General features: G+C 43.8%; 2 protein-coding genes across 4 annotated transcripts in view; one reads left to right on the forward strand and one right to left on the reverse strand.

The window, feature by feature from the left end:
- Nucleotides 1-5277, reverse strand: part of LOC111874999 — a 94546-nt gene extending 89269 nt beyond the window's left edge. Inside the window, exon 1 of the mRNA XM_023870997.2 lies at nucleotides 3567-5277. Within this exon, the coding sequence (XP_023726765.1) occupies nucleotides 3567-4019 (453 nt within the window). The 5' untranslated portion in view covers nucleotides 4020-5277. The remainder of the gene's footprint in view (nucleotides 1-3566) is intronic.
- Nucleotides 1-24126, forward strand: part of LOC117282029 (elongation factor-like GTPase 1) — a 442127-nt gene that overhangs the window by 130621 nt on the left and 287380 nt on the right. The gene's annotated exons all lie outside the window — the stretch shown is intronic.

A 24126-nucleotide genomic window follows, 5' to 3' on the forward strand; every position in this document is an offset into this window, starting at 1 on the left:
TTTTTGAAAATGGTTCCCATTTCCATCTTCAAGCATAGAAGGTATTATGGCGTATTTGTTCAAACAAGAACTGTGGAACCACAGCCGTTGCTACGTAATGCCCGCACGCAACAATAGATGAATTGTCACGATACGAGAAGTGACGAGTACAGCCGTTGTTATGGAACGGTTGAGTAAACGTGTTTTCTGTGCGGTCCGTGCTGCGGCGTTAACGAAGGTGATTTAAGTCAGTGGAGTTTCGAGACGCCAGCCTGCCAGGATATGAGCTTGGGAACAGATGAATTGAACCGAGGCATCAGAATTATTGAGTTCAGTTCGGTTCGGTTGTGGGAAATGACGTGAAATAGGTGGTTAGTTCAGTTGAGGATTATACTCGTAGTTGAGAGTTCAGTCGTCATGTGGTAGCCAGCGGGCAACGGAAGCTGTAGTATCTCCATTGTTAAAATTCGTTACCAGGAAACGTCTGATGAAACCATTGCAAAGGAATAGCCATTGTTGAGAGCTGTTACCAAGTGAAGACTAGTGAAAGTAGACTGAGAAGGCTGTGTGGAGTGATTTCTAATGTGTCAATGAGCATTAATATTATAGTTATTTTTAGTTACGAACTGTGAGTGGTCAGTAAATGTGTTTACCAATCCAAACCCCGTCTACAAGTCACTAACAACACATGACAGTATTAAAAGATTCCTGCCCTATTGAGGCCTTAGTTAGACCTACCCATTCCCACTGCGGCGACCCGTGATCAGTCGTAGGTCAGGTCATATGAGATCTGTGGAGAACAAAATGACATTGGGGCAGGTTTTCTCGGAATAGTGCGGTTTCCCCTGCCAATTCTCATTCCACCGATTGTTCCATATTCATCTCTCAGCCGGGGCTGATACAATAGGCCCATTATTGGCCGACGTACCAAGTGGACTCAGTCTCATCCCACCCCAATAAATACGTGTAAATAAATACAAATTATACTTACAGGCATATCTTGGACAAGGTATGTCTAACCAAAGCTGGTATATATTCATATCCTGTTTTATAATGCCCAAGAGTGGGGATATCGCAGTCGATATAGCGACTGGCTACGGGCTGGACGACCAAGGGGTCGGAGTTCGAGTCTCGGTGGGGGGAGAATTTTCACTTCTCCACGTCGTCCAGACTGCCTCTGAGGTTCACCCAGCCTCATATCCAGTGGGTACCTGGAAGTCTTTCCACGGGTGTAAAACGGCCGGGACGTGAAGCTGACCACTCACCTAAATCTAGTTCGGAGGTCAAGAAATCGTGGGTCTATACATCCACTCCCCATACGTCTTCATGGCCTTGTGCTTAGTTAAGCACAGGGACAACCTTACCTTCTTTACCTTGTTGTATAGTGCCAAATAAAAAGCCCTGAAGAGTACAACTTTCTGATACATGACGCCATGCAGTCACATATGTGTCGGAGGAATGTATTTCCTCCATCTTCAGGGTCGAACAGTAGACGAAGCGGCAGCAAGCGAAGTTCACGCTGTACGTCATTATATCCCGGAAGACTGGACTCCTCATAGTGCCCGCTGTTAGAGCCACAAATTGCAATAGCCTTGCACGCTATAGACCTAATAGCATTTAGCAATACTTTTCTGCACAGTCACCCACTAACTGTGTAATGACAGTCACATGTTGAGGTGCGCCAGTGAACCGAACCAGCAGTATTCAGTGGTAGAACCGCCTCTCCCTACTAGCTGTTTTGCGGTTTTCCTCAGCCTCTTAATGCCAATGCCGACATAGCATCGTCATATAACGAAGCAGGTTGGCGCTTCGGATTTGTATTCGTGAAGTGCACGATTCGACTCTTGTCCCGGACGCTGGCTGTCCTGACTTAGTTTCGTCGTAGCCCGCGCCATAGCTCAGGCGCTTAGTAGCCGGCGTCCCGCCGCGGCGGCCCAGGTTAGGTCATGTGGGATTTGTGGTGGACAAAGTGGCACTGGGGTAGGTTTTGTGATTCCGCCAACTGCTGCATGTTCATTAATCCTCTCATCGACGCTGCGTGGTCTCGATACTGAGAGCAGTGTTGAATAACAAACGTAACTTTCTTCTCCCTTCAAGTTTTAGACTTTTTTTTTATTGCTAGTGGGGTGGGACTAAGTCCCTTGTACTGCGGCCACTTCTGGCCTATTGTACCAGCCCCAAATGATAGGTGAGGGTGTTTGGGGAGCAATTGGTGGAATGAAGATTGGCAGGGGAAACCGAAGTACTCGGAGAAATCCTGCCCCAGCGCCACTTTCTCGACCACAAATCCCACTTGACCAGACCCGGGATTGAACCCGGGCTGCCGCGATGGGAAGCCAGCAATTAACCGCTTGAGCTATGGCTCGGCCTAAGTTTTAGACTAACGTTTTAGATACTTTTCTTATCTATTCCATGTGTACTATATGCCCAGCCCATCGAATCTTAACTCATGTGATCACCACTGTAAAACATAGTACTAGGTAAACTTGTCCCTATGCTTAATTAATTAAGCATTGTGCCATGATGACGTATGGGGCGTGGAGGTATAGCCCCAATCATTCTCGACCTCGGCACTAGATGGAGTTAAGTGGTCAGCTTCACGTCCAGACTGTTTTACTCCCAGGGAAATAGCCCTCAGTACACATTAGATAGGACGCTAGCTGGACCCAAGAGCCGGTATGGACGCTGTGGAGAAGAGAAAAATCTTCCCTTGCCGGGAGTCGAACCCCAGCTCTCCAACCATTGGCCTCCCGCTATGCTGACTGAGTACGAATTATGAATGTCCCTCATATAATTTTTTTACCGCCTTTCTATAGTTTCCTCCGTCTTAGGTCTAAATAGAGACTGGAGGATGTATTGAGGGTGTCAGAACAGAGTGATGATTGCTCTGAAACGCCGCTTAATACGCCCTTAGTATGGAAGACAAACGGAACGACAGTTTTTAGATACCAGACGAGAAGATAAACGATATGAAGTGAGTGGTAGCAATAATTCTCCAAATTTTAATATATTCTTCGTTTATTCTGGGGGCATGTAGTAGCGTAGTGGCTTGAGGTACTATGCTACTAGCCGGAAGGTCGCGGGTTCGATTTCCGATGGTATAATCGAAATTTTCAATTCACCTAATCCTTCCAGCCACACTATGGCCCTGGGGTTGACTCAATCTCTAACAGAAATGCGTACCAGGAATCTTCCTTTAGGGCGGCCGGCGCTTAAGGATGACAACTTCACCGCCATCTATGAGCCGATTGTCTTAATGTGGTTCCCTTGACTTATCACGACTCTATATGCCTCTACGGCTTGTTACAGAGATAGTTTTACTTCTACCTGTATACTTTATTTGTTCTTGAATAGAAGCATGTTTTGAGACACTGTTTTCGCAGTATTTATTCTATGCCACATATTGGTTATGCTTTTATCATGGATTTGTTGTGTATTCTGGTGACGAGACGGTTCCATAAGTGAACGTAATATGGACCAGACTGCACTGTGTCACTCTTACACAACATGCGGATATAGATGCACACATACTGAACACTTGGACTCGGTTGGAGGTATCTGAAAACGACAATTCCATGCATTCTTACCTGAATTGTCTCGACCTTCTGTTGCGGGCGCTCCCGTCGACTGGGATAATAATCCCGATGTCCCGGATATTCCTGCGTAGTAACCGGGATACTTGAATTCGAGTCGTCTTCTGCAGCCTGTTTAGTCCAGTCGCGACGGCTAGGGTAGAAACTGTTTGCTGTCGCGTCTTGGAGATGGTGATCGGTTGTGACGCGCGCTGCTGCCGGGGTTACGGTGATCTGCATCGCCCGCGAATTCATGTCACGACGAGTGGGATGGAAGTTACTGGATGTCACGTCTCGGTGATTGTTGTTTCCACTGATTCGTGATGATGAGGGGGTTGATATGTCTTGAGATCTGCTGTAGTTGGACACCTCACGGAACGTTGTGGGAGTCCAGCCTTCTGATTTTGTGCACCCCACACAGTATAAGACTATCACAGAAGCTGTCAAAACTATATTTCCTAACGCCATTTCTATTAAGTTACAGGTCAGAAAAAATATTAAATCAGAATATATATTTTCCTTTGAAGTGTTATTTTTTCTCCCTTTCTTCACGGCTTAGGTGCAATCACTTTGTCATTAATATATGTATAACAGCACGGCCTTTACTGAGAACTTCTACGTTACGTTCCTCGAAGTTCTTTAAAAGTTATAAGCTATACTTGCCAGACGAAAGCACAAAAATAATTGTCATTGCTTGTACTTGTTTTTATTTCTCGTGAAATAATTCTGTTGTGTAATTAAAGAGTAAATTTTATATTGAAATTAAAATTAAAAAAGATAGTAATAACTTCGTAAAGTTGTACTGAATGAACGGTGTTGGTGTAAATGTGATTTATTTGTAGCAAAAGAAACGACTTTAGAAGTGTCTTTGGTTCTTCTGCCAGACTTCGAACATCTGGCGTGTTCTTCCCTCTCTTTTTCTCCCAGTATCAGGCGTCGTGAGTCTGAATGCCAGAAGAAGGTACCGGTAATTTACCTGGATGTCTGTAGAAATTCACGAATCGTTATTTATGGCAGTCTACTTTTTACGGTTGAACAAACTTCTGCGTCACAGGAGTAAAGTTATATGACTCTTATTTTGTTCTAAACTGAAATCCTTTCATGCCTAGTCTTAAACGGATTTGTGACAAAAATATTTTATGAAAGACTTCCCCTAAATATTTCTAGATATTGAACACTTGAATTTAAATTGTAGACACTCCTTTACGTAAACGTTTTCCTAGTTCCACTAATGCTGCTGATACACTTTACGTTGGGCTTCAGTCAGTATGACGTTTTAATTTCCATAAATCACACAGGAAACCACCTTGACACAGAACTATAGAAACCCGATTCCAGATTTATTGTGCTTTGAACATTTGCTTTCACGAATAAGTTGACATGCGTCTGAATCCCCTCGCAAGCAAATTCATCTTCTGCTGTTCAGCACCACACAGTTGTTTCCTCAGAGTTTCTGTCCTAGTCGTATTGTGATATAAATGAATCTCTTTTAGTTCTTGTGGTCTGATGAAGGCGGAACAGTCGCTTGACGGGGTTTGCTGGCGCCAAAACTGTTTGAATGGCTGGACGGAGTAACTGATTGCTGCAGATGAGTTAGTCCTCGGAGGGCCTGCTCGCCGTAGTCTTTGTCATATGCCAAACTGCCACAGCCACAACACAGTGCTACTGTCCTGACTCTGACTCGCTTCGGCGACGTCGCCCTACTTTACCATCTCAACTGTTGTTGGTCTCCCGCCCACCTCTCTGACATCAGCAACCAATCCAATAACTGTTCTCACCACTAACGGACCAATCGTTTTTAACGATGCGAAATGAAAATTACAGCTTCATGGTTTTATTTTTGGAAGTTTTTAAATATAGCTACTAGAACAGTGAGTGATGGGGCACGCGGTAGCGTAGTTGGTTGAGGCACTATGCCACAAGCCGGAAGGTCGCAGGTTCGATTCCCGATGAGGTCACTGGATTTTTCAATTGACCTAATCCTTCCAGCCGCATTATGGCCCTGGTGTAGACTCAGCCTGTAACAGAAATGAGTACTATGAATCTATCTGGGGGTAAAGGGCAGCCGGCTGACCTCACCGACATCTGTGAGCCGATTTTCTAGATAATGTGGGAGCCTCGACGTCTCACAACCCTATGGGCCCCCACGGCCTGTTGCGTGGAATGCTTTACCTTTACATTTTAGAACAGCGAGTGTAAACAAAATTTTCATAATCCGAATAGCAGTAAGTCTTTAGCTGTTTTGTTTGAAATATGTTAAATAATTTAGAAACGTAAATTTGTCTCTGTGCTTCTCTAATTAAGCACTACGCCATGAAGGTGTATGGAGGGAGTGGATGTATAGATCCACACCTTGATCTCGGCACTAGGTGGAGGTGAGTGGTCAGCTTCACTCCCCTGCCGCTTTACCCCAATGGAAAGAACCCTTCGAACCCATTGGATAAGAGGCTGAGTGGCCTTTAGAGTCGGCCTGCAGGAGAGAAAATTTTTGACCTTACCGGGACTCGAACTCTGACCCCTCGGTCGTCCAGCCCGTAGCCAGTCGCTTTGCCAACTACGCTATCCCAGCTCCTTATGTTAGATAATTGTGTATGCATTTTCGACCATAAACAGCAGGACCTGCTTATTTCTCTACGCCGCGGGTATGGTTGTACTCTCTGTGTCCTTGGTTTTTGGAGCTCACGCACACACACGCACACACACACAGCACTGAGAAGTCATAAATTATGGTAGACCTATATATTTACTGAAACGTGAAGTTCGCAGTACGTGATATAATTCGGTTTGAATGGTTTAATGTTCTCTACAGCCTCAAATCGAGGCCTTTAGACATTTGATTTCTCTTAGAGGAATTGGATTATGTTTTAATTTTAGGAACTACTGAAATATTAAGAGTTTACGAAAGTTGTTACACAATTTAATATAATTGTATATCTACATCCATCTCAGTTGTATTACATATCGTACCGAACATACATGACAGCGAGTTCTTTATCAAGATGTTTACTGAGGCATTGTGTCCTGAACACTTACAAACAGCAGTGATACCTCTTGGTATATTGCCGAGTTAATATGGAGGGGTATGTAGAAACAGGGAACACACGATAGCGTACTATGCTACAAGCCGGAAGGTCGCTGTTTCGGTTCCCTATGATGTAACTGAATTTTTAATTGACCTAATCCTTCCAGCCGCACTAAGGTCCTGACTTTCTTACTCCGTGTCCTGCCAAGTGCTGGACCAGAGATGAAGCCCTAACCATAAAACCGAGGACATGATAATGTGCTGTCTCGTCTATCGCAAACTTCGCGGAACGATGGTGCAATAATGGAATGACGATCAGTAGCGAAAGAGGCGTCCGTAATTTAGGGGTAACGTTCCCACCTCATGACTCAAGGTACGCGGGTTCAAACCCGGCAGAGGTCGTGGAATTCAGGGAAAAAGTCGTCCGGGAGGGACTTTAAGCCCTGGGTCCCGTGTCGTAGATTTACGGCACGTAAAAGAGACCTCTGAGCAAAATTAGGCAAAGTCCCCCCCCAAGTAGTTTCCAATGCCTCCGGTAGATGGGGAAGTATCGGGTACCACTGCCAGTAGAGGGCCGACCTCGCTGGCTGAACGGGGCTGATAGCTAGCACCAGTACCGGAAGGGTATGGCGACTGGTAGAATATCAAAGGGGGACGTACAATAGACTATTAATCGCGGTGCATGGGAAAACCCACCCCCTCCAATAATAATAATCAGTAGCGAAAAGCTGAAGAATCGCGAAGAAAATCTGCTCCAGAGGCCACTTCGTCCATCATGAATCTCACATGAAGTCACCTGTCATTGAACTCGGAACTTCGCGGAGAGAAGTTCGTGCCTAGCCGCCTGAGCTCTCATTGTTGCTATGTGGAAAAGTAAAGCTATCCATGTAACAGGCCATGGAGGCCCATAGGTTTGTGAGATGTCGAGGCTTCCACATTTTCCCTAGACAATCGGCTCATAAATGGGGATGAAGTTTTCGGCCTTACTCCTCGGCCGCCCTTTACCCCCCGGAAGAATCCTCGTATTCATTTCTGCTAGAGGCTGACTCGACCCTAGGGCCACAGTGCGGCTGAAAGGATTAGGTCATTTGAAATTCCAGTGACCTCATTAAGGAATCGAACCCGCGACCTTCCGGCTTTGTAACATATTGCCTGAGCCAACTGCGCTGTGTGCCTCATTTAAATTACGGTACATAATTTGGTACACTCTTCGACAGTGAAAAGGTGTTCTGAAGGACAGAGGATGATTCAACAGCTGTATTCTGATTGTGACCATCTTCTTCTACATTTCGCAGCGTATGTTGGTCTAAATGTTGCTATTCCAATGCTTCGTCATCACGCAGTTTACAGTTTTATACGCAGCACGCATCTTTTGTCGGGAATAACTTGTTAACGGGTGCAGTTCTGTGCGTAGACATTCATTCCTTCGCTGCTTCGATGCTCAGAAAGGTGTTTCCTTCACGGTTATTCACGATCGTACCGTGATGATATTCCAAGTATATTTCCGAGAAGGGAGAAATGTCATTTTCAAGTAAATTAATCTCACACATGTTTTATTTATTTGTTGAAATAATGTTGATTACTTATTTTTAAATTATATAATTGGTCGAATTATTAGCGTGCATTCTTGTATATGATGATAGGTGAGGGTGATTGTGGAGCAATTGGTGGAATGATGATTGGCAGGTAAAACCGAAGTACTGGGAGAAAACTTGCCCCAGCGCCACTTTGTCCACCACAAATCCCACTTGACCAGACCCGGGATCGAACCCGGGCCGCCGCGATGGGTAGCCAGCGACTAACCGCTTGAGCTGTGGCGCGGCCTTAACTTACCTCATAGTTGTCTTGTGAAAGTAAACAATGGCAGGTGAAGAATGGCAAGTCTGTGTTCTCCACAGAGTTTCATTGTCATTTAAAGTCAAACTTTTTAAAGTAGTTTGAAGGGCGTAGTCTCTTAGTCGTGAAACTGAATACAGTGATATATTGTCTCGTTCTAAAATCCCTTGAGATACCTGCAGAACCGGATTAAGACAGCGGGAGGCCCAAAACTGTGGCAAGGATGAGGCCTCCTTACATATTTTCAAAAAAGTGCTTTAGAAAGGATCATTCCTAAACGTTGAAGGTGTGTATCTGGATAATTACATGGACATATTTTTCATAAGGAGATATATTGACGGAAAATATTGTTTCAAAGAAATGCCATTTTTTTACACATGGAAATTACCAACAAATGTTAGTTTGCACGGGTATGTATGTGCAAAAGAGTTAAAATTATGTTCAGATATACGGAACAGCACCATAGCATGATTTGCTTGCAATAATCACAGCTGTGCCGCAAATTGAACACAGATGTTTTGTGTGCGTTGTTTCCGTCATTTCGCCCTGAGGATGGAGGCACTATATTCCTCCGAAACGCCTATGCGACAGATCCCAAAATGTAGTACTCTTGTAGTCACCGCTGTGAGAGCCTCAAATATAAGACGGATATTACGTTGTTCGCGTATCCAACTAATATAGCTATGACGCTACTTCATTAGATATGGCATTCAAAAGAAAATTATTTCAATTACGCTACTGGGGTTATCACAACATGATTCGATGGACTTCTGACCTCTTTATCAATGAAGAGCTCTCTCTTCTGAGATATAACACACTTTTGTATGTTGAGAGTCAGCTGACGTTCGGAGGAACATATCACTTCCATCTTCAGGATCGAAGAATAAGCCAAGCATGAAAGTAAGAAACCCGTATGAAGCAGGTAGCAAATATGGCTCTACTTGCTACCTGCTTCGTGCTTGTTTCTTACTTGACTTATTCTTCGACCCTGAAGATGGAGGCGACATTTTCCTCTGAAACGTCGGTTGAATTTCAACGGAATATCCATCGTCATATCCGATAAGGTAAAATTAAAGAAAAAAGTAAAGATATCCCTGTAACAGGCCTCGGAGGCCCATTGGGTTGTGAGATGTTGAGGTCCTCACATTTTCAGACACCCGGCTCATGGCTGGCGGTAAGGTTGTCGGCCTTACGCGCCGGCCGCCCTTTATCCTCAAGAATATTCCTCCTACTCATTTCTGTTAGAGGCTGAGTCGACTTCAGGGCCATAGTGTGGCTTGAAGGATCAGGTCAATTGAAAACAATCCAGTGGCCTCATCGGGATTCGATGCCTCGACCTTCTGGCTTGTGGCACAGTGCCTCAACCAACTACGCAACCGCGTGCCCCCATCTGACAAGGTAGAACTCTTAATCACCGCTGTGAGAACCTGAAATACTACTTAAAATTTTACATTAGCGGCCTCCGTAGTCTAGGGGTAACGTTCCCACCTCATGACTCAAGGTACGTGGGGCAAACCCGGCGAAGTTCGTGGAATTTTTAAGGATGGAAAAATTCAGGGAACAGGTCCTCCGGGAGGGACTTTAAGCCGTGGGTCCCGTGTCATAGATTTACGGCACGTAAAATATCCTCATATCTCAAGGAGACCTCTGAGCAAAATTAGGTAAAAAGTTTCCCGCCCAAGTAGTTTCCAGTGCCTCCGGTAGATGGGGGAAGTATCGGGTACCTCTGCCAGTAGAGGGGCCGAACTCTCTGGCTGAACGGGGCTGATAGCAAGCACCGGTATCGGAAGGGTATGGCGACTGGTAGAATATCAAAGGGCGACGTACAATAGATCAACAACTGGTCGCGGTGCATGAGGAAACCCACCCCCTCTAATAATGAATGAATGAAAATTTTACATTACTCTTTCGTGTTTCTTTGAAATAAATTACGTACAGTGTGCTCACATGCACATGTTGCGTATAAGAGGCAGGCAGGGCACATGAACACAGCTGTTTTCTATTGCCCTGTTCACTAGTTCAAAAGTACGAATTTTCCGAAGCACGTTCAGAGTTCGTGATATCGCGTTAATGTTATGTCGCAGTTAATACTTCAGCCCAGTAATCACGCCGTAAGACAAGGTACTGCATTGCTTAATATTCGGACAATACCGTTGTTTCTTGTCATTGAAATGAACCTGCATGTTCAGCTCGTCATCTTCGTTTGTCTAACAACGATACGTGTTTTTGCATGGAAGAGAACCTATTTCTGCGGTATGATTTGCAGCCAGGCACGCGGAACACCGGCTCTAACTCCACCTTCAAAACGCGTCACAGCCTAAAATTATTCGGAAGACCGATTTACATTACGGATTCTGTGACAACGGTCATTACTTTATCGCGACGGGAGAAACGGGGTCATGATGGCTTTTGGAGTAGTCTGCGAGGAATGGCTACTCCCTCCTCACAATGTACAAGCTGAAGCAAAAGAATTGTCAGTGTTTATTATTTCGCGGCGCAGTCAATTGCTTAACATGTATAGTTCCGAATGGTATGATTGACTAACAAAATAACTGCACGAAGCTGTTCTTGAGAAGCCACCTGTCTCTCAGCTACTCAAGGATGTCCCGACATTTTATGCAACCTGAAGCTTCATTACTTTGTTCACAAGAGCCCTCCATTTGCTCCTATCAAGAGACAGATGAATCCAGCCCATTTCACTCAATTCTGTATCTAAGATCAATTTTAATATTGTCACTTGTAGGGGTGAATATTAAACAGAGTTTGATAGGGATGATGGGATTTATTGCACTTAAGCACTCAGCTCGTAACTACTACTAATTACAGCGTTACCTATAATCTCCACACTTTACAGTTCACTGTTACACTCTAGGGTTCTCGGTCGTCACTAGTCGTATCCTAGCAACGGATTTTAACACAGTAAATATGCCAGTCTCACTCTAACTAGAGCACACATGAAGTCTGCTTTTCACAGCTGCACTCTTGCAACTAACTATTTTCTTCACAGCTGAGCTGCCAACACTCAACTCACTCTCTTTCATTCTTGTGAGTCAGGGTCAGAGTTACTTTACTACTGGCGATATACCGCCAATCAGTTCTTCTTGGCGCCAAGCCCTCGAGACTCACGACCAGCGATTTTTTTTTTGTCATAGTCCTTATCAAACATCCTCGCTGACGAGAAGATTGGTATGTCGTTTACAATTGCTCCTGGTCTTTGCCAGCGCAGTCATTCTTGGGTTCCAGTCCCACGGGACTTACGGCAGTATTTTACTGTCTCCTTTCTGGCTTTCCTACCAGAATATTATATGCATTCCTCTTCTCCCCCATGCGTACTACGCGCCCTGTACACTTCATCCTTCTTGGCTTGAGCGTTCTAATTACGAATGGCTGGATTGTAGTGAATAAATTTGAAGGGACGTGGAAGCAAGCGGCCGGATCCTAATGTCAGGCACTGTCCTGGAATTTGCTTGTAGAGACTGAATGAAACCAAGAGTCTCTTCAATCTGGGTAGGTGATCACAAGACCGAGAACCAAACCCGATACTAACTGGGAATGTTACCCACAGGATCGCATCTTCTTTTTCTTCCTTTGACGGATTTGGCCCTGTGGCCTGTTCCCTTCTCAGAATCTGTCTGAGAACTATAAATCTTTAAGACAGTTGGTATAACTCCCTGAATGGGGGATTAGCCCGTCGCGAAACATCTGCCTACACGGGATAACACAAACGCAGACATGCAGCTGTGCCTCGAGTGGGATTCGAACCAACAATCATTTCATTCCTTACATGATATGGTCGCTGTGATTCACGACTCGTTCGCAACTTGTACTATTTCTTCATTTTTTTACTTTCTTCGATCTGTCAACATTTCCTTTCTTCATTCCTCCATGATACATTCGCGGTGTGCTTAACTGAGCGCCCGTTTTGGGTATGTTCCCTCCGCTGGCGTGCCCAAACTCGAAAACCGCTACTTGGATTTAATGGCGTTCTTATATTAGCGGTCCTTCGATGCAGAGCCCTCTCGTTTTCGTCACGATTGACGTCACGCAAGTATAGACTTTCACGAGGGACTGAATGTGCATGTTCATGTACATTAGCATTACGACTCTTAGAGAGACAGTTCCTAACGATAGTGCTTTGTCTATTCAGGATAACAACGCCTGCCTGGATTCAATTTATTGTGTTTATATTAGTAGTATTTACAAAGAGTTGCCGGGCATCTCCTTTGCATGAAGATTGACACGATGAATGCATACGCATCCGTAAGGGAGGGAATCTACGTACATAACATATACGTAAAACCTGTCTTAAACGGAACCTCAAGGGTCCAGAACATTTTTTTCCGCTGGAGCCAGGTTTCCGTTTAATCAAGGTACACTATAATAATTAAACCAGGACATTCACATATTTGAGACAAAATGAAACACCATACTTATCAATTTATTCACACTATAATCGTTGAACACGTGCAAACATTACACTGAAGAGAGAAAATGCAGTACTCACTTTTTATAATCTTACCAGAACTCAAGCAGAGTTTTCTGCGCGCAGTTCACTCTCCCGGCTGCCTGACTTTCCGTGGACACTTTAGCTTGAGAAATTACACTAAGCATATCTGAATTATTCCGTTGTACAGCAAATTCCTGCAGTTCCTTTAAGCTTTTGACAGCATCTTGAAAAGTCTTCACTGTAGACTTTTCTTCTTCTATCGCATTGTCATCTTCCTCTTCTTCCAGTCCAGCCTCATCACCGTTCGCTATGTTGTCAGGTTCATATCCCTCCATTATGGATGGCAATTTAGCTAACCACTCCTCAACGGTCTCACTATTTACATCACTTGATTCATCACACAGTTCATTAAAAATTATCTTATGTCTTTTGCGAAAACTCTCCATCCATCTGTTAGATGCTTTGAATTCAGATTTTCCCGGTTTTTCGACAACTTTTNTGCGCGCAGTTCACTCTCCGAGCTGCCTGACTTTCCGCGGACACTTTAGCTTGAGAAATTGCGCTAAGCATATATCAATTATTCCGTTGTACAGCAAATTCCTGCAGTTCCTTTAAACTTCTGACAGCATCTTGAAAAGTCTTCACTGTACACTTTTCTTCTTCTATCGCATTGTCATCTTCCTCTTCTTCCAGTCCAGCCTCATCACCGTTCGCTATGTTGTCAGGTTCATATCCCTCCATTATGGATGGCAATTTAGCTAACCACTCCTCAACGGTCTCACTATTTACATCACTTGATTCATCACACAGTTCATTAAAAATTATCTTATGTCTTTTGCGAAAACTCTCCATCCATCTGTTAGATGCTTTGAATTCAGATTTTCCCGGTTTTTCGACAACTTTTTAGCACATTTCTATACCCTAGGACCCGACACGCGGAGGTCCTTCGTCCTGACACTGACAAACCACTCCCACACTATTTCATTAAGGTCTTCCTTTGCAGTTTCCTTAAGTTCTCTTTTTATTTTTCCATTAGCACAATTTTCCCACCGCTTCAAAATTTCCGTTTTCTTCTGTACAATCTCATACACTTGAGTTTTACCAACGTTAAACATCTTCATGATCTGCTTAACAGACAATTTGTCTCGCTCACAGGCGTGAATCACTTTTACTCTTGTGTTAAGATCAAGCACAACTCTTGTCTTTATAACCGTGATGAAAACTGCTAGACTAAAATAAAAATATAGGCCTAGAGCGCTTACTGAGTAAAATTTCCGGAAGGGACAAACAGTTCAGTTGAACTTCAGTTCAGGTAGTGCAGTACCGTTAAAAGCCGATTTGAAAGAGTTAGAGAAAAAATTCTGTAGAATTTATAGGGTGTCTGAAGTTCTTCTAAACGATGTATTGTGAAAGACTGGAAATTTTCCATATAAAGGCTTATTTTTATTTCAGTTTCCGTGTTACACTGTTTCCGTTTAATCCAAGATATTTAACACCTTTTCTCAGCCCAAAATTCACGGGACCTGAAAATATTTCCGTTTAATAAGGTGCCGTTTGAGGCAGGTTTTACTGTGTAAGGTAAAGTGGGGGTTGAGGCACTGTTCTATTAACCGAAGGGTCGCGGGTTGATTCCCGATGTGGTCTTTGGATTTTTCAACTGACCTAATCCTTCCAGCCGCACTGTAGCCCTGGAGTCGACTCAGTCTCTAACTAAAATCATTTACAGAAATATTTGTGGGAGTAAAAGGCGGCCGGCGCGTAAGACTGACGATCTCACCTCCATCTGTTGGCCGATTGTCTAGAAAATGTTGGAGCCTCGACGTCTCACAACCCTATGGACCTCCACGGCCTGCTACAAGGATAGCTTTGTCTCGTATAGCGTTCAGAACTGGGTAGCAAACGTTTCGCTGATGACGAAGGTACGAAGTGGCCGAGACACAAGTCAGAAGATTGGTATGCTGAGGGTTTTGACGAATTGGTAATGCGACGGAACGGGTGTTTCATTGCTGGAGGAAGATATGTCGAGAATTTTTTTTTTTTTTTCCGTATTCGGATTTCACGTTTTACATTTATATCCATTTGTGACTTATTTACAGACTTTCCCAGGTATATGCATGTAAACCTATAAAATCAGGTAGCAGGAAACTTCGTTTATTTATTATCAGGTATAGCAGACTTCGGTTGTCTTCGGAACGTACAAATTGGCAAATGTACGCTAACTGTAACATATCTTGTTTTATTATCTCGAGAAACGGAAGACTTGCGAGCATAATGGTTATATTTTTTCAGGCAACTCTTCTTCGAAACGTTTTTGCTTAGATAAGTATTGTGACATGGCAGCTGAAAGGTCAGAAAAATGGAGCCCGAGGAACCTTTCCGATGCTAGGTAACGGCTTGGTAATCACGTATCGCGGCAACAGACATAACTAGTGATAACTACTCATGGCTGAGAGTTGCCATATTAAGTTAGTTGTAAACCAGTCAATTGCGGAGGTATCTCCATTGTTGGGCGCCGGTAAAAAGTAACGATGAGTGTAGACATAGAAGACTTAATATGTGCTGCAGTTACAGTGATATGTAGAGTGTGTAGATTCTAGAAACAGTTATGGGTACCTGTAGTTCGGATTTATATGTGTTCAGTATATCCATTTCCCAATCCAAAATCCGTGTCTAGTCACTAACACGTGACAATATTTTTGTTATTTATTCCCGAGATTTGCATGAAGCTTTTTACGTGAAGTGTCCCCTGTTTTGTAAAATTTGAACCAAAATCAGAATATACACATAAAGTATAGTAACAATTCTCTAATTGACTACAAGATTTAATTAAAAACTGTGTACATAGCTGCTCTTAAGTTCGTTCCTGCATACAGATGGGTCTTCAGATTGATTTTACTGAGCGCTCTTCAAGGTTGTGAAAGCGCCCATAAACATGGCATTGGAAGTTTGTAAACCTAATTAAACACAACATTGGAAGCGAACATGAGGGAGAAATATAATTGTTTAGAGGATTCTTAGAGTAAAGACTCCGTTTCAATCTGCTCGGGATAATTTTGCTAGACTTTGCTATCGCCAGTGGGGTGGGACTAAGTTCCTTGTACTGCGGCCACTACTGGCCTATTGTACCAGCCCCAGATGATACGTGAGGGTGATTGTGGAGCAATTGGTGGAATGAAGATTGGTAGGGGAAACCGAAGTACTCGGAGAAAACCTGCCTCAGCGCCACTTTGTCCGCCACAAATCCCACTTGACCAGTCCCGGGATCGAACCCGGGCCGCCGCGGTGGGAAACCAGCGACTAACCGCTTGAGCTACCAGCCCTAGATGATAGGTGAGGGTGATTGTGGAGTAATTGGTGGAATGAAGATTGGCAAGGGAAACTGAAGTACTCGGAGAAAACCTGCCCCAGCGCCACTTTGTCCACCACAAATCCCACTTGACGAGTCCCGGGATCGAACCCGGGCCGCCGCGGCGTGGGAAGCCAGCGACTAACCGCTTGAACTATGGCGCGGCCCCCACCTACGCCTCTTACTTATGTATGAAGCATCTGCGGGTTTTCTACCCACGACGGCAAACATGATTTAAGTACGCATCCTAAGTTGGTCGTGTAATATTATCTTCTAATTTGTTTTCGTTCGTAGTAAGGCTTACGCCTTGTCAACATCTCTCGAGGTACTTAAGGTAACGTATACCAAAGAATGTCTCGTTGTCTTAATGCGAATGTGAGAACGAGGAAACGCTTCGGCATTTCTGTGTTCCTACAAGCAGATCACTGCCATTTACAGAATGTACTTTTGCTCAGTTTAATATTTTATGTAATTAGGCGTGGAGGCCTATTTGTAGGAGTCCTCAGCTCACATCTCTCGTGTGCCCTATCATAGCAATACAACGCTGCATAAATGTAATGCTACGATGAGGTTTTCTTTCTTTTTAATCGCAGTGTCATGCAGAAGAGTCGGACACTTCTCCCGTCAAGTCGGACCGACCACTACCATATAAGTTCGCTTTACTGCAGGCCCTTTTTTAATATACAGGATGTAACCGAAAGGTGCGGACAAATTTTTGGTGCAAATTCCATGCACTAAACTTTAGTGACTAAAGCAACGTATGTTCAGAAACGTTTAATCTGTGAGTTATGACTGGTAGAAGAGTGAGTAGACACCAGCAGCAGTTCAGCATTAATATGTGGGCAGGGATTGTTGCTGACTGGTTGGTAGGCCAGCATACTTTGCTACATCAGCTTACACACAACCACTACCGAGATCTACTCTTGCGTGGTCTGCCAAAGCTACTGGACGATGTGCCACTGGCATCAGAGCACGAATGTGGTACATGCATGATTGTGCTCCGGCACATTTTAACGACAAATCCCACTTGACCAGACCCCGGGATCGAACTCGGGCCGCCGAGGTGGGAAGTCAGTGACTAACCGCTTGAGTTGTGGCGCGGCCCTGCATGTGCAGGTTAGTCTAATAGTACTGGTACTCTGGTGCTGATTGGATCGAATCTCTTCCGGGACACCGGCTACCCTGAGTGAGGTTCGTGATTTTCATCGGTTCCTCCAAAGAAAATGCTGGGATAAAGCTGCATTTAGCAAGAAGAATCTTTTTACCAGCAAATTGGACTTAAATTTGAGGAAGAAACTAGTGAAATGCTTCATTTGGAGCATAGCTCTGTATGGGGCTGAAACGTGGACACTTAGGGCAGTAGATCAGAAACATCTGGAAAGTTTTGAAATGTGGTGTTGGAGAAGGATGGAGAAGATCAGTTGGACCGATTATGTGAGAAATGAAGAAGTGTTAATTAGAGTCAGTGAGCAGAGGAATATCCTGCACGAAATAAGAAAACGGAAGGCTAATTGGATTGGTCATGTTTTACGCAGAAACTGCCTTCTGAAAGAAGTTATCGAAGGAAAGATAGAGGGGCGGATAGAAGTGACAAGAAGACGAGGAAGAAGAAGACGTAAGAAGATGCTGGATGACCTTGGGGACAGAAGAGGATACTGTCATTTGAAGGAGAAAGCTCTAGATCGCATTAAATGGAGGAAATGTTTTGGAAGAGACTGTGGACCTGTCGTCTTGACAGATTACTGATGATGATGATGAGTACTTCACTTACACCCCAACTGTCTTCTTCCAACCCCTTTCCAGTTCATCATTCATCTCATTCTGCAGTGGGCGCTGTGTAGTCTGCCATATCCAAAGCCTTATAAAGTATTCTATCTACCCTTGTTCACTTGACAGTAACAGTCCACCTCCTTCGGCATAGCGAGGACCTTGCTGCATGTGTTAAAGACTGGCCAATCCGCTTGAGAATTCCATACATATCCTCCCAGACTAGAAGTGAAAGCTAGGATTGGACATGGGACACTGTATGATGTTCATTTCAATATTGGGTTTTTGCATGGAGTGTTGCCAACACTTCAGGGGAACGTGCTGCCTCTATTTTCGGGTTCGAAGTGACTAAGGTGAGTCTGTGTGTATGGATATCTAGCAGTTGGGTCTAACAGATCCACTGGGGTACGGTCCAGTTGGGGACAATGTACGGAGCACTAACCCCGTAGTCTGCCGGGACAAAACATACAGAATGTCCCAGGAGGAAAGGTCAATATTCTGGGAGGTCATAGTATCATTCATTCTAAGCAAAGAAAGTATATGTACATATGTTCTATTCCGAACGGTTTCCGAGATAGAGCTATTTCACTGTACAGTTCCAAAATTGTTGATAAGAAAGAGATATTACGTACTGTTTCTAAGTTCAAGTGACAAAGTTGCTACAGTTTACCTAGTATAATACATATGTCGTATTTTAGCGTCCTGTTGCACTGATTCATATTCATAATGTGTATATATTAACAGTCCTCAAGTGCATACAATCCCATCTACCACTTCTACACTACATGTTTCGGCAGTATGCTGCCATCTTCAGGTGTATCGATCCGTTAACCATTTCACTGTTTGCCCTTATACGTCCATTCACAAATAATACTAAACCTGTATACGTCCTTGTACGAGTATAATAATAAAGTTTATGTATTTAAAACTTGTTAAAACTTATCACCTGATACGTCATATTTTTTTAAATTCTTGTGTATTATTAATCAAACTGCCTTCTAAAAGAAGTTATCGAAGGAAAGATAGAGGGGCGGATAGAAATCACAAGAAGACGAGGAAGAAGACGTAAGAAGATGCTGGATGACCTTGGGGACAGAAGAGGATACTGTTATTTGAAGGAGAAGGCTCTAGATCGCATCAAATGGAGGAATTGTTTTGGAGGAGACTGTGGACCTGTCGTCTGACAGATTACTGACGATGATGATGATTATTATTAATCATCCACATGGGGGTCGTTCTTCTTATGTTTCTAATGTTGTATGTGTCTTGTGTCTTATGATGTGTTCTATGCTTGTGGCTGCGTGCGTTGTATTGTTTCGGAATAGGACATGTATACAAATACAATTTTTTTTTTCTGCTTAGGATGACGGATACTGTGGTCTCCAAGAGTACTGACCTTTCCTCCTGGGATATCCTATGTATACATTTTTAGTGACTCACTTTCACCCCGGAGATAGGGGCAGCACGTTTGTTTGAAATGTTAGCAGCGCTGGCAGAAGTAGGTAGAAAAGGTAAAGATATCTCTGTAACAGGCCGCGTAGGCCCATATGGTTGTGAGACGTCGAGGCTCCCCATTTTCTCTATAGACAGTCGGCTCACAGAAGGCTGTCAGGTTGTCAGCCTTACGCGCCGGCCGCTCTCTCCCCCCTGGAAGATTCCTGGTACTCATTTCTATTAGAGGTTGAGCCGACCCCAGGGTCATAATGCGGCTGGAAGAATTAGCTAAATTGAAAAAAAAAATCCACCTCTTCGGGACTAGAACCCGCGACCTTCCGGCTTGTAGCATAGTGCCTCAACCAACTACGCTACCGCGTGCTCCTGACAGAATTAGGTAGGAACTGAAATCTTGCGGTTGGCTAGGGATGTGTCCTTCGTGTTCTTGACATTCCTTAGAGAAGAGAGCTCGCCTGAGGTTGATGTGCTGCTGGTCCAGAGAGTTATGGTCGCAGCGTGAGGTCAGTATGAGATGGAGCAGAGTAGTCTGCAAATCATGGCGGAAGGCAGCATTCAGCTGCCACAATATATAGCTCCTAGTATGAAATGGCTAATTCCACGGTGGCTGTTCTTGCCTATGTGTAATCATACCAGGAGAAGAGAAGGAACGAGACAGGGGAACGTCACAGATTTAAGCGGCCGAATCCACGCAAGTCACCTTCATGTTGCCTCCACCCCCTCTTTTTTGTGGTATAAGGAAGTAAGTTGATTTGAGGAAAGTAAATATCCTCTAAGCTTTATTTCAAAGATGACGACCAAGTGTGTTTACTGCGACTGGCGATCATCACGTCTATCTCAGCGTTTGATTACGAGGCACGGTTCATTTCGTGTCTGTTTCCCGTTATTCTGCTCGTTCTTTGCTCAGTGCATGTTTGGACGTTCCTTGTACTTTAAGCACGTCTTCATAGGAAGATGCGGCCCCTGTCTTGGACGAGGTGTTCGGTTCCCGCCATATGTTGGAAATATATTTTAGTAACTTTGCGACCATGACGTGAAGATATACCTCTTTTACGAGTTCTGTCTTCTAGAATGTAACACCGTATAGTCAGCTGAAAGTCAACCCACTCTTCGGATGAACATGTCGCCTCCATCTTCAGTGTCGAAAAATAACCCAAGGTAGAAACCAGTGTGGAAGCAGGTGGCAAGCAGAATCTTGCTTGGCTTATTCTTAGACCCTCAAGATGGAGGTGACATGTTTCTTTGAAACACCATATAGTCCATTGAAAGCCAACCGACGTTTCGGAGGAACATTACGCACCCTTCTTCAATGTCGAAGAATAACCCAAGGAAGTAACTAGCATTGAAGCAGGTGGCAAGCAGAATCTTGCCTGGCCTATTCTTAGACCCTGAAGATGGAGGTGATATGTTTCGTTGAAACACCCTATAGTCCATTGAAAGTCAACCGACTTAATGAGCTACGTATGTTGTTTTATACATAATGGCTGAAACAACTCATCCTTAGAACTGAACAAAAATATTTGAAGTAGTTTAATTAATATCACTTTATGGCGATGAAGATTCACATTGTTTATGGGGGGTTTTGGCTAGTATTATAAGCAGTTTCGAACTTTTCGGAGGAATATACGTAGGTTATTTCAGAAATAATGCACACAATTTTTTGTTTACGTCCATGCTTTTTTTTATATCTCTTTACAGTCCTTCAATATAGTCCCCCTGCTTCTCAGCGACCGAGTCCCAACGTGTGGGAAGCTTTACTGTTCCATCCAGGACACCATCTTTGTTTATCTGTCGAATGGCTAGGGTAACTGCAGCAGAAAGCTCTTCCAGAGAGGGAAAATGACAGCCTCGCATAGGTTGTTTCAACTTTTGGAATAAGTCGAAGTCTGGTGGACTCATGTCCAGGCTGTAGGGATCATGAGGCAACACCTCCCAATAGTATTGGCGCAGCTTTTCTGTTACGACATTGCCGATGTGCGGGCGAGCGTTGTCATGGAGAATGATCAGCCCTGCCTCGAGCAACTGAGGTCGGTTTTTGTGCATTTTTCTGCGCAGATTTTTGCATATAGTCACGATAATAAACCGCTGTGACACTCTTCCCGCACGGAACTCTGTCATGATGATTCCTTGGTGATCATAAGCAAAGATGATCGTTTGTTTGACCTTTGATTTGAGATCGTCGAAATTTTTTTGCTCCTGGGGAAGATGGACCTCTCCAGTCGTTGGACTGTGATTTCAGCTCCGGTTCAAAGTCTCTAATCCACGTTTCATCAACAGCGACAAGTCGATACAAGAATGCTCGACCTTCAACGTCGAATCTTTGTTTCAGCAAGGTTGCAGTGTCGAGGCGTTTCTGCTTCTGTTCAGCAGTCAATCAGTGAAGGACCCATCGCGCAAAAATCTTTCTCTTCTTTAAACCATTTGTCAGAATTTGGAATATTTATGTTGGTGGAATCCCCGTGGTTTCAGGAAGTTCCTTACATGTCGCACGACGATCTTCTTCAAGGGCATCTGACACAAGTTTCACACTTCGTTCATCTGTTGATGTTTTCGGCCTTCCTGGCCTTGGATAATTGTTTATGCTCACACGGCCGCCACGAAAACGGCCAGCCCAGCGAGAAACTGTACTACGGTCCACTGTTAACTCGCCACAAACTTCACTTAGAGCACTGTGGATTTCTGTCGGGTGTTTTCCACGTAAAGTTTCGATCTTAATGTACGACCTTTGATCTTCAACAGTCACAATACCCGAAAACCGTGCAGGCTCCATTTCTAACTCACGTTATTTAAGAACAGAGTACATTACAAATGAAACAAAATAACGTGCTTCTTTCTCAAGCCCTGAACTGTAACTGACGTGAGGCTCACTCTTGTTGCGTCATCTAATCCTCAGTGTTGCCAACCTGTGCATTATTTATGAAATGACCCACGTATTATCTCCATGAACAAGTATGTATCGCATTCCTCAACGACTTTAACCACCTACAGGACTACACGGTGTCAGACCAAGACGATTGTAGTATAAATGATCAATGATGTGTTTAAAAGAGGTAGCCACTTATTGTAAACACAGGCCGCTGTGAAAGTGCTCGGTAAGTTAGAAAAGAATTGTTGTGTTAACGTAGTCGGCTGTCACGGTTGTGATGCTGTTTTCTGGGTGACCGCTAAGACTTTTCATCTTGAAGATGGGACAGTAACTATACCTGCAGAGGCGGCAATACTGCCCAACACTTCATGGTACTATCACTCAGAAACAAGATCATAGTGTAGCTGGAGATCTTTGCAGATAAAGAAGACTTTTTTATGACGTGGCTTCACCTTTATCTTTGAAAACAGCGTACACGATAGTGATGCTCTACGAAACCTTACTTACTAACGGAGGGGCACATGATAGCTCAGTAGTTGTTTGAGGCACTATGCTACAAGCCGGAAGGTCGTGGTTTCGATTCCCGATGAGGTTATTGAATTCTTCTTTCAGTTGACCTAATCCTTACAGCCGCACTATGGCCCTGGCGTCGACTCAGCCTGTAACAGAAATGGTACCAGAAATCTTCCTGGGGGTCAAGGGCGACCGGCGCGTAAGGCCGACAACCTGAACGTCTCACATCCCTATGGGCCTCCACGGCCTCTTACAGGGATATCTTTATTATTATTAATATTATTATTATTATCAAGGGAGGAATATTATGACATTAGCATGTAAACAGTTAAATTAAAAACAGAAGAACAAGATTGATCGAATGGAGTATAAATGACAAGTGATAATACTGGGAGAGAGGATATCATGCAGAAAGAGGAACTTGGGAGGAGCAAACACGAGGTGGAAGGATACGGTGAAACAAGAAGACTGCGTGGATGCAACAAGCTGGAAAGCTTAAGGCACAAAACGAAAATAAAGAACCTTCACTTTTTACATATTATGAACAAAAATAGAAGGGAAACTATGTAATAAAGGAAGGTGAACTATTCTTTAATAGAAGCTGAAAATTGAGCACAAAGAGATGAGTAGGCCTGTAACAGATTGATAGAGGCTATTGTTATATAAATAAAAAATTGTAATACGGTTTCAGCATGGACGTCTCAATGATGGCAAGTGACGGGACAATTGCTATTATTTGGTGTCTCTATGGCTTTAGGTGGGAGGTTGCATTGCTGGGATTATGAAGTCCGTGGTTAAGGCCAGCGAGGCCCGTATTGAAAATTACTGAGGACGGAGAACGTCATTGCGCATGTGAAGTCAATATCCTTTAGCATAGAGCCCTTACGGAAGACACTGAATCCATTTGATACAAAAGGTGACCTGGAGGTTTTCTTTCGTGTAGATCAATGGGACATTCAGAAACGGTTTTTATTCTCTAAGCACATTGTACACTGTTATTAATATCTTATTATATTCTCGCTCCCGTGCTTGACTGGTTAGTCTAATTTCTAATTACAATTTAGAGTCCTGAAAATAATAGTCCTTGTTACTGTAGCGTGTAGAGCCGTTACTACGAGTGTGCAATGACAGCGAGATAAGCAAATATACGTGCTGAAGGCAGCCCATGACATGCCAGTTTGATATCGTAGAATTGCCTTACGGAAATGATGTGAATGGACTGACCTGGTTCAGATGATCCATGACGTCCCTTGGGGCTCCCATCTTACACCAAGTCTTGCCATTTTGTTTTTATCTCTACAGTATTTTACAGCGCCGTCTACTGCA

The sequence above is a fragment of the Cryptotermes secundus genome, unplaced genomic scaffold, assembly GCF_002891405.2.
Source record: "Cryptotermes secundus unplaced genomic scaffold, Csec_1.0 scaffold321, whole genome shotgun sequence".
Lineage (NCBI taxonomy): Eukaryota > Metazoa > Arthropoda > Insecta > Blattodea > Kalotermitidae > Cryptotermes > Cryptotermes secundus.